This window comes from Phyllobates terribilis, unplaced genomic scaffold (assembly GCF_046119375.1).
Source record: "Phyllobates terribilis strain yellow unplaced genomic scaffold, ASM4611937v1 Scaffold_8__6_contigs__length_399053987, whole genome shotgun sequence".
Lineage (NCBI taxonomy): Eukaryota > Metazoa > Chordata > Amphibia > Anura > Dendrobatidae > Phyllobates > Phyllobates terribilis.
Genome location: NW_027362768.1, coordinates 294,261,771 through 294,280,244, shown reverse-complemented (window position 1 = coordinate 294,280,244; position 18,474 = coordinate 294,261,771). Strand labels below are relative to the sequence as shown.

The window sequence follows — 18,474 nt, the reverse complement described above, 5'->3', positions numbered from 1 at the left end:
CTGCGCATGCTCCGCCTCTGGTGTTCATTTTCCCGAAATCCACCGCAGTGAAAAGGATGGGAAGTGTGGGGACTCCGCCGACGTTTTCTGAAAGCCCGGGGCCCGTCGCAGCCTCAGATCGCCAAACAGACCCTCCTCTCAGCTTGGGGCCCGCAGTATCGCCGCACTCCTGCCGCCGCCTGCTTTCTGCAGCAGCGACCCTGCCTTCTGAGACCTCGATCCATCGTAGCACCCCCCTGGTAAGAGACATTCAGATTATAAAACGCATCCCCATTTTCCCCCCAAATTTTGGGGAAAAAAAGTGCGTCTTATAATCTGAAAAATATGGTACTTTCCTTAGGTCATTGTCACATCTTCAGGGACTCTAAATGGGCTTATCAGTTCTCTCCCAATGATTCCGGTCCAAAACATGACTCCACCATCTCCTTGCTAACGTCACAGTCTTGTTGGGACATGGCGGCCATTCACTACACCATCCATTATTGCGTGACACTCATTAGTAAACAAGGCTGTTTTAAAATGGTCTTCATGTATGTCTGGGCCCACTGTAGCTGTGTCTACTTGTGAGCACTGATTAGGGGTGGCTGAAAAGTAGGTTTATGCACAACTGCAAACATCTGGAAGATTCTACAACTTGAGGTTCGTGGGACTCCAGAGGCAATAACAGATTTAAACACCTGTTTGCTGCTGTATAATGGTATTTTAGCAGCTGCTCTCTTAATCAGATCAATTTGTCTGGAAGAATCCTTCCTCGTTATGCCTTTATCTGCACGTACCTGCCTGTGCTCTGTATCCGCCACAAATCTCTTCACAGTATGATGATCATGCTTACGTTTTTGTGAAATAGCTAATGCTTTCATACCTTGCCCAAACCACTGCATTATTTGATGTTTTTCGGCAGCAGAGATCCTTTTTCTTTCCCATATTGCTTGAAACCTGTGGCTGCTCAATAATGTGGAATGTCCTTCTTAAACAGTTTTCCTATAATGGGGCTCAGCTGGCAAATTAAGTATCACAGGTGTTTTAGATTGATTTCAGTGATCCTGAGACACAATATCATCCAGGAGTTTATTTGAAAAACAAAAAAATTACATCTTTGTGACAAAATCTGATTTGCATAATAATTTGGAAAGTGGTATATCATAAATTGTTGTTTTGCCACATTGTTTTCAACAACCCTGTATACATATCATGATTTTTTTGTGGTGCCTATCCTCCTTTTTTCTCTTGCAGCTATAGATACTCAACAACATCCCTATAAATCCAGAGACACCATATAAAAAACACAATTGAGACACGGCTATCACTGCTTATTAACACGTTACAGCTCAAACCTGTGGGGTCGGTGTCACTGATGATCATGACTAACTTATCCATTTATCATATTTACAATTATATTAGCAGGGAGACATGCATCCTTACTTCAGGACAGTTGGATCTTTCAGATATAACCATCTACCTGTAAGAACCACCTGCAAAATGTATCATCATGTCCATGGCTCTACAGACACTTGCTTCATAGTGACAGTGGAGGGTAGGAAAGTATTAAACCTGCATAGTGACAGTAGAGGGTAGGAAAGTATTAAACCTGCATAAAAGTTGTTAATGTAAGAAGGCAGAATCCACAGAAATACATTAAAAAAGTTTATTTTGAAATTAAACTTTTAGATCACAGCAACATTAGTCTTGAACGATGCAGTCAGCAAATATTGGTTGATATTTTTTGTGCTAAAAGGTAAATATCACTTTAGTTATTCTCAGGATCGGTGGAGGTACTAGGACGAGACCCTCAGCAATCAGTGAAGTATTACCTATCCTATGAATAGATAACTTACCAACTTGGCACAAACACTTTAAAGGGAATCTGTTAGAAGGCAGCGTGATGTAGGGGCTGAGGGCATGATTCGGGTGAAGTATCAATTACTAGGCTGTGTGTTGCTGCTTCAATATAATCAGGGTTTTATCAGCAGGAGATTATTACTACAGAACTAGCTGTCTCGTGCCTACTAGTCCAACCCCACCTCACCACTGATTGGCAGATTTCTGTGCACACTGTAAGCTGCTAATCAGTGGTGTGGACGAGGTTATACAGAGCTCAGCAATCCGAGTACTGCTTGAACTGCAGCAGAAATAGCAGGGATTGTATCAAAATGACAGCAAGCAGCCCAGAAAGTGACATCACTAGAATCAAGGTTTCAGTCCCTACATCACAAATGCCCTGATCTTCAGATATTCCCTCTATTCACTAGTTTCCTGTCTCAGCACATATCCAATTCTATATGTAAAGAGGGCTGGCTTATTGGGTAATTATCAAAGCCAGCCCCCTTAACTGGCTTTGCATCAGCTATGAAAGAAAAGAGGGCTAGCTTAACTATTAAAATTACCTAATCAGCCAACACTGATGACAGGCTGACCCTAGATCTAGAAATGAAGCCGCTGAAGCCGCATCTGTGCGGGTATCTGGGCACCTGTAAAAATTGAAGTACATTAGTAAGTTGCATAACTTACTATTTTAAAGTCAATTCATGAATATTAGAATTTTTTTACTCACTGGACAACCATTTTAATTCTTAAAATATTTGTGTAAAGTGAATATATAATTTTATGTTACATCTACAGTACATTCAGTTCTAAAATAAGTGGATAATGAATATAAAATAATAACTTCAGGTGAAGAACAATAACCACAAAGCAGAAAATCCATGTCATTTTCTCATTGTACTTCTCTGCAGATAGAAACGAAATATCAAGCAGCAATTAGGATCCAAAGGTCGTTACACATTTACAGACATAAATATCTTTTCTCATAGAAAATGCTCTATTGAAATAAAATATGCAGCCATTTAGTGTTTTATTACAAAATCAGATATCTGATATTATATTATATTTAGGTCCTACAATCTGTGTAGATTACTTTCTTATTGTATCTCTATAGTGGTCGGAGCTAAAGAAGCGTTTTAAGAAAATGTGACATACTATATCTACGGTATATAATTTTTACAGCACTGAATAAGAAAATAGAGTTCAAGTAAGTTAGCGATATACATAGAATAGTGGTCTGGCCATACAGATGGACAGCTGGAGCAGCTATACATGCCAGGGTAACCGCAGGAGTATTAGCCACTGTCTAGGGGAATAACGGATGGGGTATGGTGAAGTCTAAAATGTCTGAATTTTGTTAAAAGGAAACTGTCAGGTCAGATAATGCTATTAACCTGCAGATGTAGGGTCAATCTGCAGGTAAATAACATTACGAAATTGTCTGGCCGCCACTCTGAAAATACGGCACCCAGAAGAAAATTAACTTTATTCCTCCTGGGAGCCGCCGGCTTTCAGTCACCAATCACTATGTTGTGAGTAGTGGTTGTAAGTCACTGTTCACAGCACTGAGAGTGGCGGCTGTAACCATGCCCCGGCACTGATTGACAGCTGGATATGCAGTGAATCAGTGTAGAGACGACTGTCAGTGCTATGAGTTGTATATGTAGCCGTGTCGGCACGCCTCTATGACTAAAAGGCGGTAGCTCCCGGAAGAAATAAAGTTCACTTTCTCCAAGTGCCACACTTTCAGTATGGCAGCCGGGCACCTACCTAACTCTATTAACCTGCAGATTAACTGTATGTCTGCAGGTTAATAGTGTTATCTGACCTGACACATTCCCTTTAAAGCGACTGTCAGCACAGAATGATTGTTCATACCAAGTCCTGCAGCTCGAGCCAATCCTTTAAATACACCTTCACACCTGCTTGTTTTCCCTTCATCTCCTCACCCCGTCTTCTTTCATTGACAGCTCAGAGAAAGGTAGAGATAGATGGAAACCAAGCAGGTGGGAGGGTGTATATAAATGTTTGGCCCTGTCATGGAGCACCGAGCGCCTGTTCTTGGTTTGAAGATGAGAGTCCCTTTAATTATTTAGCTGATCTCACCATGTCTCTAAGGTGTATGAACGTTTGTAGGAAAGCAAGTGCACAACAGAGTTCAGCAAAAAGATTTGCAGGACCCTGGTCCAGTGGCCACATCAGTGGTCTATGGTTGTAGGAGCAGAGCCCTGTAAACCTCCTTCTACCTGTAGCTTCCCCTCTTTGGATTAGCAGACCCCCGCAAAGCTATTACGTTGTACCCGTGAGGTCATGGTGGCTTACTGATCCGAAAAGGTGCAAGCGGGAGGAGGTTTTCAGGGCTCAGGTCCTTTGGCCATGGAGCTACTCACATAACTGCTGAACCATGGTCTTGCGAATCATTTTGCTCAAATGTAGTGCACAATCTTACTTAGTCTGTGGGTTATAGTTAAAAGGGCAGCAATGGAATAAATAAGTGTGATATCACATTCTACAATCATTGTGAAAAGGAGGGGCTTTACAACTGTAGAAGCTTGATAGACCCCATTATAGTGTACGGGTTTGTCCCCTGCAGGATCTCCACACAGCTCAAAAACCTTTTACTTGACTGTCAGAACAAAAAAAAAAAAAATAAATAAATGTAACACATAGTTTATACAGAGGTAAGACTTAGTTCCGTTAGATTTAATGTACTTACAGCGAGAAGCGCGGTTTGGATAATTCACAGCGCAGGATGAACGTTACATACAAGTATTCTACTATATAGTACAAGAGTCAGATATACAAAGTGTGGATCGGCTCCAGATGGCAGTTTTGTGCAACATGTAGTAGAGGTCACATACAATATAATAATACAATACATACAAAAAATACCCTTCATTAGTGTGTATATTTACTGCAAAGAGCAAAGAAGTGGTAAAGTCCGCATATAAGGTGCATCCCATGCCAATGATTAGTTACCGTGGAGGCTGCAAAAGTGGTGTAGGGAAAAGTATGGGCAAGACAAAGCTTCCACATCATGTCTGTCTGGAGATCATCCCTATAAATGCTATAAATGTCCTGCTTCTCCAGCTTTCTATCATTCTGTGTGTGAGATAAACGGGTCCTAGCTCAGCATCTACACCTCAATGACATGGGCTACCTGAGCTTCTTTAAAGGGAGTCTGTCACCCCCAAAAGAGCAAATGCAACGTCTATGTAGGGGAGTAAGCCCCTATAAAAGTCATAGCAGTATAATACAGTTTAGTGGTGTAAAAACAAACAAAAAACACTTTTAATCCATATGTAAATAAGACAGCTTTGGTGCATCCTAGGTGAATGGCCATTGCCTCGGTGCACCATTATTTCCTCCGATTTGCATATTCTTGAGCTTGATTGACAGCACTGGCTTTCTTAGTGCTTGATTGACAGCGCTAGCTTTCTTACAGATAGTGATCCTTAAACTCAAATCACTGGTTTATGCGGTTGTGCACCGACACTGTAGGTGCCGAGAGTCCCGCTCAGTATCAGGACAGGAACGCTCTATTCTCCAACTCCTGCCAGTCTGTGGTCACTGCTCACAACACCCATAAGTGTAGCAAACGTGTTTCGCGTCTGTACCAAGACTGGGTTTCTCTAGTGTCAGTGCACAAGTGCTGCAACTGGGATTTGAGTTTAGGGAGCGCTCATTGTTCAAGCAAGTTCAGGGACAATGTTGGATATGCAAATTGGAGGGTGTCACAGAGCATCGAGACATTGCCCACACCAAGGGTGCTCCAAAGAGCCCTCATCTGCATGTAAATTAAAAATACTATTTTGTGCAACTACACAACTAACTTGTTTTTTACTAATTTGATTTTATAGGGGCTACATCCCCTATATAGCTATTTAATTAGCTAAATTTGCAGCTTAGGAGTGACAGACGCCCTTTAAAGGATAATCTGTGAGGACTTTTTACACAACCAAATGCTAAAAATAAGTATATACAACCATTATTACCATAGATACTGGTAGCATAAATAAGAAAGCAGAGTGTGAACCCGTTGTATGCCATAAACTGATCAGATGCCATGAGTCCGCTAGGTGTTCCTTGACCGATGATGTGGTTTTTGCCTGTAAACCCTTTACCTTTCCCCTTTGCTCTTGTGTGATGGCTGTAGTGGTCTTCACCATATAATACCCTATCTGCTCCCCCAACATGGTTAATTTAGAAAGGAAGCAGTAAGATGCAGAAGACCACAAAGTCTTCACTCCAGAGCAAAAATGGAGGATTTACAGAAAAATTAAAAAACAGCCGACATTTGGCATCTAATCATCTAATTAACATATGACGCTGAAGAGAAGTAAAACTTGGACTATGGTATTAAACTTATCACCACGTTATCTATCTAGAAATTAAAAGGAGAGACCATCTGGCTATGCATGGACTCCTATATTCTTAGGATATGTTCACAGAGTTTTTTATATGTGATTTTTGGAGCGAATTTTGCTTCCAATACCCCTCATTTTAGTTGATTTTGCTTCCAATACCTCTTGTTTTAGTGCATTTTGCTTCCAATACACCTTGTTTTAGTGAATTTTGCTTCCAATACCCCTTGTTTTAGTAAATTGTGCTTTCAATACCCCTTGTTTTAGTGGATATTGTTTCTAATACCCCTTGTTTTAACGGATTTTGCTTCCAATACCCCTTGTTTTAACGGATTTTGCTTCCAATACCCCTTGTTTTAATGGATTTTGCTTCCAAAACCCCTTGTTCTAGTGGATTTTGCTTCCACTACCCCTTGTTTTAGTGGATTTTGCTTCCAATACCCCTTGTTTTAGTGCATTTTGCTTTCAATACCCCTTGTTTTAGTGGACTTTGCTTTCAATACCCCTTGTTTTAACGGATTTTGCTTCCACTACCCCTTGCTTTAGTGAATTTTGCTTTCGATACCCCTTGTTTTAACGGATTTTGCTTTCAATACCCCTTGTTTTAGTGGATTTTGCTTCCAATACCCCTTGTTTTAGTGGATTTTGCTTTCAATACACCTTATTTTAACGGATTTTGCTTCCAATACCCCTTGTTTTAGTGCATTTTGCTTCCACTACCCCTTGTTTTAGTGGATTTTGCTTCCAATACCCCTTGTTTTAGTGGATTTTGCTTTCAATACCCCTTGTTTTAGTGGATTTTGCTTTCAATACCCCTTGTTTTAACGGATTTTGCTTCCAATACCCCTTGTTTTAGTGCATTTTGCTTCCAATACCCCTTGTTTTAGTGGATTTTGCTTTCAATACAGCTTGTTTTAACGGATTTTGCTTCCACTACCCCTTGCTTTAGTGAATTTTGCTTTCAATACCCCTTGTTTTAATGGATTTTGCTGTCAATACCCCTTGTTTTAGTGGATATTGTTTCCAATGCCCCTTGTTTTAACGGATTTTGCTTCCAATACCCCTTGTTTTAGAGCATTTTGCTTCCAATACCCCTCGTTTTAGTGGATTTTGCTCTCAATACCCCTTGTTTTAACGGATTTTGCTTCCAATACCCCTTGTTTTAACGGATTTTGCTTCCAATACCCCTTGTTTTAGTGGATTTTGCTTTCAATACCCCTTGTTTTAACGGATTTTGCTTCCAATACCCCTTGTTTTAGTGTATTTTGGTTCCAATACCCCTTGTTTTAGTGCATTTTGCTTCTAATACCCCTTGTTTCAGTGGGAAAACAACATTGCTGTTTATACAAGAAGCTTTTTTTAAACTGTGCAGAAAAAAAAGAAGTGACTTTTTTGGATGCGGACTCCTTGTAAAATTTACACCAAACTGAAGTTGTGAAAAATCTACAAAAGAATGTGTCAAAACTAAAATTGGCATGGAATTTTTGATGTGGATATCTCTTCAAAACTAAGTCCTATTTTTCCACCGTCCAAAAAAATCGGTGTGAACACAGTCTAATTCTATGAAAAAGAATGGAATCGTCGTGTGATATTTTTTGCAGTTTGTTGGGAAATCTCGAGCCATAATGTTTCAGATGATCGATTCCTGGCCCGCTGTCACATCTGAATTACCCTGTATAACAACAGGGCACTTAAGCAGGAGTAGGAATTAGTTCTCATATATTTGCTCATATGGCTGCTACAGATGCTGTAAAGGTTAATAGGAAGGTGCACTGAAAAGCAGCATTAACATCATGTATTTGGCTTCATTTTAGTGGTAATAAACCTTATCCCGTCAACTCCAAAGGTAACTCCCTACCACAGAGTATCTCCCACTGGCGTGCGAGTAGTGAGATCAGCTTTTCCCGGCAGTCAGCGCTGGGTATGAAGATGTTCCACTGGACTTCTTTATCTCCGACACATGATTTGTGATCATCAGATGAGCTTAAAGTTTCTCCAAAATGATCCATTGATAAGCTATGCATCAGGTCCTGGTTACTGGAGTCATCAAAGACAAAGGTTAGAGTCTGGGGGTAAGTTTGATACCCCATTAAAACGCGGTCTAAATCCCTTATGCGCCTCCCATCCATTAGCTGATACTTATCTTTCTTTGGGGGCTCTTTGGCGAAATCTGGTAGTGGATAGCTAATGTAATCTTCATTGAACAGAAAGAGGTCTGAGCTTGTAAGGATGAGGGTCCTTGGCTGCAGCAAAGCTTCACGGTCGGGTCCTTCTGCAGAATTCACATGAAATGCCAGGACATAGAGTAAAATATTCAGAGAGGGTAACACGTCAGTGGTGTCGTTCTGCTCAGTCACAATGTAGGTCAGGTCCCCTATCTCCTCTTCATTAGGATAGATGAACTTTACTCTGCTGGAATGAATCAGTTCATAATTTTCCATTTTTCCTGAAATAGAAAAGATGATATTTTTTCTCTCACTTACAATTTGAATATTGGTAAAAGGACAAAGTTCAGTCTGATATGACGAAGTGGTCACAGATATAAAACTTAAGGGGAAAATGTCTGGTTGCCCAACCTACCCAAATTCCCCTGTTTATGTCCTCCTCATTGCACAGCAGATATGAGGAGGTGGTCAATAAAGTCTAAAATTGTTTGGGAGGCTAAAAGGAACCTGTTCAATGGAATACATTTATCAAATATCTACAAAATAAGAAACCAACGTATGAACCCTGGGAATCCGTGCGCTCGGACCATCATAAATTGCAGGAACAGGGGTCCCAATGTCACGTTTTAATGGAACAGTATTCACGTCTATGGGACTGAAAACAGCTGTCTCCACCAATCAAAGACTTCCAGTGCTGCTCACTTTTGCATTGAGAGCAGTTCCGATGGTGTTACGATCCGCATCCATGATTGGCAGGCATTGTGCACGTGTCCTGTGCCAATACTTGCCGATTAGAACACAATGCTTGCCAATCGTGAACGCCATCGGCACCACTCTCAATGGCGGCTCAAGACCGCATCCACGATTGGCAGGTATCGTACATGTATCCTGGTCTATTAATCACCAGGTATTGCTCCTCTAAACAGGACACGTGCATGATACCTGCCGGTCATATTCGCGTCTTGGCAGATATGTGGGACATAACGTCATTCGCACCGCTCACTTCCAATATGGCCCTGTAAGAAGATAGATCATCCTTTTAACACACGGAAATAAACAAGTTTTCCCTATGAATACATGTAAGAGGCAAAGGATAATAAGCAAATCATGATTGGGAAATGACTGGCACAGACTAGATGATATTATAGGAAAAAAGCAGCTTTTAGGATACTCACTCTAGGCACGTTCACACATGAAAAACTTCTGCACATTATTGCTGCAGATATTCATGCCAAAATTTTTATTTTTTTTTAAATCCGGAATGGCCACCTAATTGCTTTTTGGCAGCCTACAGGGTGTTTGCATGAATGTCTTATATATGGGGGTCCCACCTTGGACCCGTTTGCCTATTTAAACAGCTGCTTTGTCTCTCTCCATTCACTTCTATGGGAGTTCTGAAACATGTTTGGCTGTTTTCAGGAATCGAATAGATATAAATAGAGGAATTTAACAAAATTTTGGAAAACCGCTCAAAAAAAAAAAAGTGTATGCTAAATGAGATGTGTGACATATAAAGAGATGCATAGAGTGTTCGATATTCGGTCATTATATGGGCAGTTTTCACAATGAACATGATCTTTGCACTTGTATAAAGCAGGCACTAACAGGATAGGATGGTCTAGTGTCAGGAAAACGAGCGTCAGGGAAAGAGAGAACCGATGGTGGACGCTATGAAGAATATCTGGGTCACCCGGCAGGTGGATTTGGGTGTGTTCCTGTGTGCGGCAAAATAAAAAAAGGGAAGAAGTGACATAAAATACATTACGTCTTGATTCTCCGAATCTAAACGGAGCAGCGAAGTTCCTGTAATCTGGCAGCTGACAATCCAAATATAATTCAGATCTTACAACCACAAGATAAAGTAAGTGAACCCTTTAGTATTACCTATATATCTGAATTTGATTACTAATAAAACATGGTCTGATTGTTTGGGAATGTTCGATGGAGGGAATTGCTGTTAAAGGGGAATCTGTAGGTTTTTAATTTCAAGGGCTCATTTACTTTTTCTCACTGCACAGTGGATGTTTAATATAAGACATAACTAGTAAAACCATTGTGCGATATTCGTTCATTTACATTGTGTTTCTCTATAATTGTGACTTAGATAACAGTCAGACCACATTTTATTAATAACCCATATAGGTAATTCCAAAGGACCCATGAAGAAGACAATATAACGCGAAAGGCAGAAACAGGAGACTGAGAAGAGAAAACAATTAGGATATTTCTCTAATTAAAAATAAAAAAGGCAGCAGATTTAGTGTTAACATCTCACTTCGGTCTGGTGACCCTAAGATTGTCTATCCAATATGGGTCCTATATTACTATAATCATTCAATATGCCAATACATATTATTCCAACAACAAGAAGTTAGGATATATCATCACTTTCGGATAGGATGATGGCTGCGATAATTACCAATCTCAAGATTGAAAGGGACACAGAGTAAACTAAAGGCTACACATTAGACGAAAATCAGTCAATCCCTCAGATCTAGATGAGTTCAGCTGAGAGTCTAAGGTGTATTTGGGGCTCCTGATTCTCCCCTGACAGCAGAAAAGGATCCGGCATGTCCAATTTCGGGCTGCAGATACTTTTGTTCTCTAAGAGATAAGCCACCGCCACAGATGGCTGACAGAGGCTTTCTCCTGTTCCTGTCTATGGAGAAGTTGGGGGAGATAGTTACCGGGCAAAAGATCAACTGTTTGGCTGACTCGTACCAAATTGCTGGGGGTTCATCCACTGAGACTCCCACCGATACACCCCAATACCTAAAAAGTTTAATGATTGGGTTAGCTCAGTACAGCGCTCTGCTATCTCTAGCATTCCTACAGAGATCAGGATCTGATGGGGTTAGCTCAGTACAGCGCTCTGATATCTCTAGCATTCCTACAGAGATCAGGATCTGATGGGGTTAGCTCAGTACAGCGCTCTGCTATCTCTAGCATTCCTACAGAAATCAGGATCTGATGAGGTTAGCTCAGTACAGCACTCTGCTATCTCTAGCATTCCTATAGAAATCAGGATCTGATGGCGTTAGCTCAGTACAGCGCTCTGCTATCTCTAGCATTCCTACAGAGATCAGGATCTGATGGCGTTAGCTCAGTACAGCGCTCTGCTATCTCTAGCATTCCTACAGAGATCAGGATCTGATGGCGTTAGCTCAGTACAGCGCTCTGCTATCTCTAGCATTCCTACAGAGATCAGGATATGATGGGGTTAGCTCAGTACAGCGCTCTGCTATCTCTAGCATTCCTATAGAAATCAGGATCTGATGGGGTTAGCTCAGTACAGCGCTCTGCTATCTCTAGCATTCCTACAGAGATCAGGATCTGATGGGGTTAGCTCAGTACAGCGCTCTGCTATCTCTAGCATTCCTACAGAAATCAGGATCTGATGGGGTTAGCTCAGTACAGCGCTCTGATATCTCTAGCATTCCTACAGAAATCAGGATCTGATGGGTTTAGCTCAGTACAGCGCTCTGCTATCTCTAGCATTCCTACAGAAACCAGGGTCTGATGGGGTTAGCTCAGTACAGTGCTCTGCTATCTCTAGCATTCCTATAGAAATGATCTGATGGGGTTAGCTCAGTACAGCGCTCTGATATCTCTAGCATTCCTACAGAAATCAGGGTCTGATGGGGTTAGCTCAGTACAGCGCTCTGCTATCTCTAGCATTCCTACAGAAATCAGGATCTGATGGGGTTAGCTCAGTACAGCGCTCTGCTATCTCTAGCATTCCTATAGAAATCAGGATATAATGGGGTTAGCTCAGTACAGTGCTCTGCTATCTCTAGCATTCCTATAGAAATCAGGATCTGATGGGGTTAGCTCAGTACAGCGCTCTGCTATCTCTAGCATTCCTATAGAAATCAGGATCTGATGGGGTTAGCTCAGTACAGTGCTCTACTATCTCTAGCAAGCTTATAAAAATTGAAGGGAGTTGTAGAGCCACTTCATTCTAAGCTGAATAATAAAGCCCCCCCATTTTGGCAAATTGGTGATGGCTCAGTGGACAGACCCACCCCAATCTAGTAGCTATCACCTATACAGTGGTATCATTGAAATATCCCTCTACTATATTAAAACATCTGCTAATATTTTTAGATGCATTTATCCCAGATCGCTGACCTCTGACCATCTTTGCTTCTGAGAGGCTCTGCCTCTCGAACAGGCTCTTTTTATACCCAGTCATGTGACTTAGTTGAAAATTGACCCTCCAGTTGTTTTTCATTAATACCACTTACTTTTCAGCCTTTTGTTAACCCTGTCCCAATTTTTTTTGAGATGTGTTGCTGCCATCAATTTCTAAATTTTTTTTTTCCCTCAAATGCAGCAGCAGCACCTTTAATAACTGAAAGTGAATCCTGTCTATAAGAAGACATCTGTTCCCTCTGTGAGTGGCCATAGTAAGTGTCTTTCTTCTGAATGCCATGAATGGTCCACATTCTTTAGTTTTCCTGTTTTTTTTTCAACACTTCCTGTGTTATAACGTCAATGGTTGTTTTAGTCTGCCTTCCTGGTAAAGGGACATACGATAACTCATCAAGCAGAAGTAGAAAGGAAACAACTAACGTAACTTTCCCTGCAGTGACATTTATGTTATCCTAGTTACATAACTAAGCATAAGTTGCCGCTTGTGGCACCAACTGCTGGAGATACACATGGGGCCAACAGCAATACTTAACCCAAATGTACACTGGGATCAGCGCAGCATCCAAATTAATTTAAATAAGACAGAATTTGACTACATATCCTAAAAATGTATGCATATATTCAGCTTACAAATGTACAGCCGCCGCTACATCTCTGCCAATTGACTAGTGACACATTGCCCACTTGGTTGGCCTTTAGGTCCCGTATGGATGATGCTCCTAGCCATAAGATGGAAATAGGAGCTGCACTGCCCATTTAAAGGGGATCTTTCACCAATATATTTTTTTTCTAATTGCGACCACGGACAATTATATAAATTATTGGCACCCCTTCATTTTTTTAATAGACTGTACAATATCTTCAGAAATAAATGGAAATGCACCAAAGTTATATTGACAGGATTTTTTAATTAGTGGTCCATAGTAATACAACAATAAAACATTGTTTTTCGACTTCCATGTTGCAATTTCGAAGAAACAGAATAAACAGCATGTGCAGCAATAAAGACACCCCTAATTAATACTTGGTTGCACACCCTTTGGCATTGCTAATAGCTTCCAAAGGTTTCTTGGAGCCATCTATAAGCTTCTTGCACTTCTCAGCTGGAATTTTCTCCCACTCTTCCTGTGAAGTTTGTTCAAGCTCTTGAATGTTGTCAGGGTTCTTTTGCCCAATGGCAGATTTCAGCTCATCCCAAAGATTTTCAATAGGATTGAGGTCAGGACTCATTGATGACCATTTTAAAACAGTCCATTTTTTCTTTTTCAACCATTCCTGTGTGCTTTTGGATGTGTGCTTTGGGTCATTGTGTAGCTGGAGGACCCCTGATCTTCGACTCAAACCAAGTTTTCTTACATTGGGTAGGACATTTCACTCTAAAATCTCTTGATAATTCTCTGATTTCATAATTCCTGTGATACGGTCAAGGCCTCCAGTACCAGACACAGGAAAGCAACCCCACAGAATTATGGATCCTCCACCATGCTTAACTGCTGGTAAGGTGTTCTTTTCCTTATAAGCTTCAATGCGTCATCTGTAAACAAACTGTTGCTTTGCATTGCCAAAAAGCTCTACTTTTGTTTCATCTGTACACAGAACATTTTCCCAGAAAGATTGTGGTTTGTTAAGGCACTCTTTGGCAAAGATCAGTCATTCCTTTTTATGTCTTTTCTTCAGCAATGGTTTCTTCCTTGGCCTTCGCCCATAAATCTTTGCGTGGTTTAGTGTGCGGTGTATGCTACTTGTTGAAACCATGATCCCAGACTGTTCCAGGTTGGCCTTCAGGTCTTTGGATGCTTGGTGTAGTGTTTTTTCCACCATTCACACCAACCTTAGAAGACATCTCTTGTTAATCCCTTCCCCCCCCCCCAACTCCCCAAGTCCATGAGGTTCTTGATGGTTCCATGCTTGGCAAACTTCTCAGACAGCTCCTTTGTCTTCACCATTATGACAAAAGGAACAGGGCCTACTATGTGGCTTTTTAAAACACTGAAGTCATCATTCATTGGCTAATTCATGTCACATGGGCACCGACAATTAAATCACAGGTGAATCTCTTTTGTGATTTACCACAGGCGTGTCAAAATGTGTTTCCATACTAAATTAAAGTAAAGAGTGCCAATACCAGTGTCCCCGCAAGCTTTAGGTTTTTCTATTTTTCCCTCACATTGTTTTTTGTTTTAAATTATTGTTAATCATTTGCTCTTTTGCATTTAACACGAGTGTTCTATACAAAAAAACTATTTCACTTGATTCATTGTTTTCAAGAGATATTCCACTTTATGTACTTAAACTTCATGGGTGGCAATAACGATGAGCAGGACTGTATATTTATATATATATATATATATATATATATATATATATATATATATATATATATATATATATATATATATATATATATATATATATATATACACAGTACAGACCAAAAGTTTGGACACACCTTCTCATTTGAAGATTTTTCTGTATTTTCAGGACTATGAAAATTGTACATTCACACTGAAGGCATCAAAACTATGAATTAACACATGTGGAATTATATACTTAACAAAAAAAAGTGTGAAACAACTGAAAATATGTCTTATATTCTAAGTTCTTCAAAGTAGCCACCTTTTGCTTTGATGAGCTTTTTACACTCTTGGCATTCTCTTGATGAGCTTCAAGAGGTAGTCACCGGAAATGGTCTTCCAACAATCTTGAAGGAGTTCCCAGAGATGCTTAGCACTTGTTGGCCCTTTTGCCTTCACTCTGCGGTCCAGCTCACCCCAAACCATCTAGATTGGGTTCAGGTCTGGTGACTGTGGAGGCCAGGTCATCTGGCGTAGCACCCCATCACTCTCCTTCTTGGTCAAATAGCCCTTACACAGCCTGGAGGTGTGTTTGGGGTCATTGTCCTGTTGAAAAATAAATGATGGTCCAACTAAACTCAAACCGGATGGAATAGCATGCCGCTGCAAGATGCTGTGGTAGCCATGCTGGTTCAGTATGCCTTCAATTTTGAATAAATCCCCAACAGTGTCAGCAGCAAAGCTCCCCCAACACCATCACACCTCCTCCTCCATGCTTCACGGTGGGAACCAGGCATGTAGAGTCCATCCGTTCACCTTTTCTGCCTCGCACAAAGACACGGTGGTTGGAACCAAAGATCTCCAATTTGGATTCATGAGACCAAAGCACAGATTTCCACTGGTCTAATGTCCATTCCTTGTGTTCTTTAGCCCAAACAAGTCTCTTCTGCTTGTTGCCTGTCCTTAGCAGTGGTTTCCTAGCAGCTATTTTACAGTACCATGAAGGCCTGCTGCACAAAGTCTCCTCTTAACAGTTGTTGAAGAGATGTGTCTGCTGCTAGAACTCTGTGTGGCATTGACCTGGTCTCTAATCTGAGCTGCTGTTAACCTGTGATTTCTGAGGCTGGTGACTCAGATAAACTTATCCTCAGAAGCAGAGGTGACTCTTGGTCTTCCTTTCCTGGGGCAGTCCTCATGTGAGCCAGCTTCTTTGTAGCGCTTGATGGTTTTTGCAACTGCACTTGGGGACACTTTCAAAGTTTGCCCAATTTTTCGGACTGACCTTCATTTCTTAAATTAATGATGGCCACTCGTTTTTCTTTACTTAGCTGCTTTTTTCTTGCCATAATACAAATTCTAACAGTCTATTCAGTAGGACTATCAGCTGTGTATCCACCTGACTGCTGCACAACACAACTGATGGTCCCAACCCCATTTATAAGGCAAGAAATCCCACTTATTAAACCTGACAGGGCCCACCTGTGAAGTGAAAACCATTTCCGGTGACTACCTCTTGAAGCTCATCAAGAGAATGTCAAGAGTGTGCAAAGCAGTCATCAAAGCAAAAAGTGGCTACTTTGAAGAACCTAGAATATAAGACATATTTTCAGTTGTTTCACACTTTTTTAAGTATATAATTCCACATGTGTTAATTCATAGTTTTGATGCCTTCAGTGTGAATGTACAATTTTCAAAGTCATGAAAATACAGAAAAATCTTTAAATGAGGTGTGTCCAAACTTTTGGTCTGTACTGTATACACACATACACACAGTGCATTGTGAAAGTATTTGGCCCCCTTGAACTTTTCTACCTTTTGCCACATTTCTGGCTTCAAACATAAAGATATAAAATTCTATTTTTTTTTGGGAAGAATCAACAAGTGGGACACAATCGTGACGTGGAAAGAAATTTATTGAATATTTTACACTTTTTAAAAAAATTAAAAACTGAAAAGTGGGGCGTGCAATATTATTCGGCCCCTTTACTTTCAGTGCAGCAAACTCACTCCAGAAGTTCAGTGAGGATCTCTGAATGATCCAATGTTGTCCTAAATGACTGGTAATGATAAATAGAATCCACCTGTGTGTAATCAAGTCTCCTTATAAATGCACCTGCTCTGTGATAGTCTCAGGGTTCTGTTTCAAGTGCAGAGAGCATCATGAAGACCAAGGAACACACCAGGAATGTCCAAGATACTGCTGTGGCGAAGTTTAAAGCCGGATTTGGATACAAAAAGATTTCCCAAGTTTGAAAGATCTCAAGGAGCACTGTGCAAGAAATCATATTGAAATGGAGGGAGTATCAGACCACTGCAAATCTACCAAGACCCGGCCGTCCCTCTAAACTTTCATCTCGAACAAGGAGAAGACTGATCAGAGATGCAGCCAAAAGGCCCATGATCACTCTGGATGAACTGCAGAGATCTACAGCTGAGGTGGGAGAGTCTGTCCATAGGACAACAATCAGTCGTACACTGCACAAATCTGGCCTTTATGGAGGAGTGGCAAGAAGAACGTCATTTCTCAAAGATATCCATAAAAAATCTCGTTTGAAGTTTGCCACAAGCCACCTGGGAGACACACCAAACATGTGGAATAAGGTGCTCTGGTCAGATGAAACCAAAATCTAACCTTTTGGCCACAATGCAAAGAGATATGTTTGGTGTAAAAGCAACACAGCTCATCACCCTCAAAACACCATCCCCACTGTCAAACATGGTGGTGGCAGCATCATGGTTTGGGCCTGCTTTTCTTCAGCAGGGACAGGGAAGATGGTTAAAATTGATGGGAAGGTGGACGGAGCCAAATACAGGACCGATTCTGGAAGAAAACCTGTAGGAGTCTGCAAAAGACCTGAGACTGGGACGGAGATTTATCTTCCAACAAGAAAATGATCCCAAACATAAAGCAAAATCTACATGGTTCAAAAATAAACGTATCCAGGTGTTAGAATGGCCAAGTCAAAGTCCAAACCTGAATAAAATCAAGAATCTGTGGAAAGAGCTGAAAACTGCTGTTCACAAACACCCTCCATCCAACCTCACTGAGCTCCAGCTGTTTTGCAAGGAAGAATGGGCAAGAATTTCAGCCTCTCGATGTGCAAAACTGATAGAGACATACCCCAAGCGACTTGCAGCTATAATCGCAGCAAAAGGTGGCACTACAAAGTATTAACTCAAGGGGGCCGAATAATATTGCACGTCCCACTTTTCAGTTTTTAATTTTTTAAAAAAGTTTAAAAATATCCAATAAATGTTGTTCCACGTCACGATTGTGTCCCACTTGTTGTTGATTCTTCCCAAAAAAATTAGAATTTTATATCTTTATGTTTGAAGCCAGAAATGTGGGAAAAGGTAGAAAAGTTCAAGGGGGCCAAATACTTTTACAAGGCACTGTATATAATTTTCTGTAGACATTTTATTCCATGTTCTGTACATGAATATGGAAGCAGATCTTGTCAGAACTCCTGTTAATCGTCAGAGATATAATTTACAGCAGTCACATAGGAGCATGTAAATGGGAGAAGTTCATTTTTTACTACAGGAGAGTTCTTTAGGCATGCTCTGTGACCTGTGCAGAGGCCATTGTGCAGAGAGGGTGGAAACTTGTGACCAGTACCTATTGTGAATGGTGTTAACATATACAGGCTATGAAGAGTTATCTAAACTGAAAAA

General features: G+C 40.8%; 1 protein-coding gene across 3 annotated transcripts in view; it reads right to left on the bottom strand.

Annotated features, from left to right (window-relative positions):
- Positions 1-4,503: 4,503 nt before the first annotated feature.
- Positions 4,504-18,474, bottom strand: part of NISCH (nischarin) — a 63,107-nt gene continuing 49,136 nt past the window's right edge. For all 3 annotated transcript variants that reach the window (XM_073644425.1, XM_073644423.1, XM_073644424.1), the window contains one exon: positions 4,504-8,631. In XM_073644425.1, the coding sequence (XP_073500526.1) occupies positions 8,012-8,631 (620 nt within the window). In that variant the 3' untranslated portion in view covers positions 4,504-8,011. The remainder of the gene's footprint in view (positions 8,632-18,474) is intronic.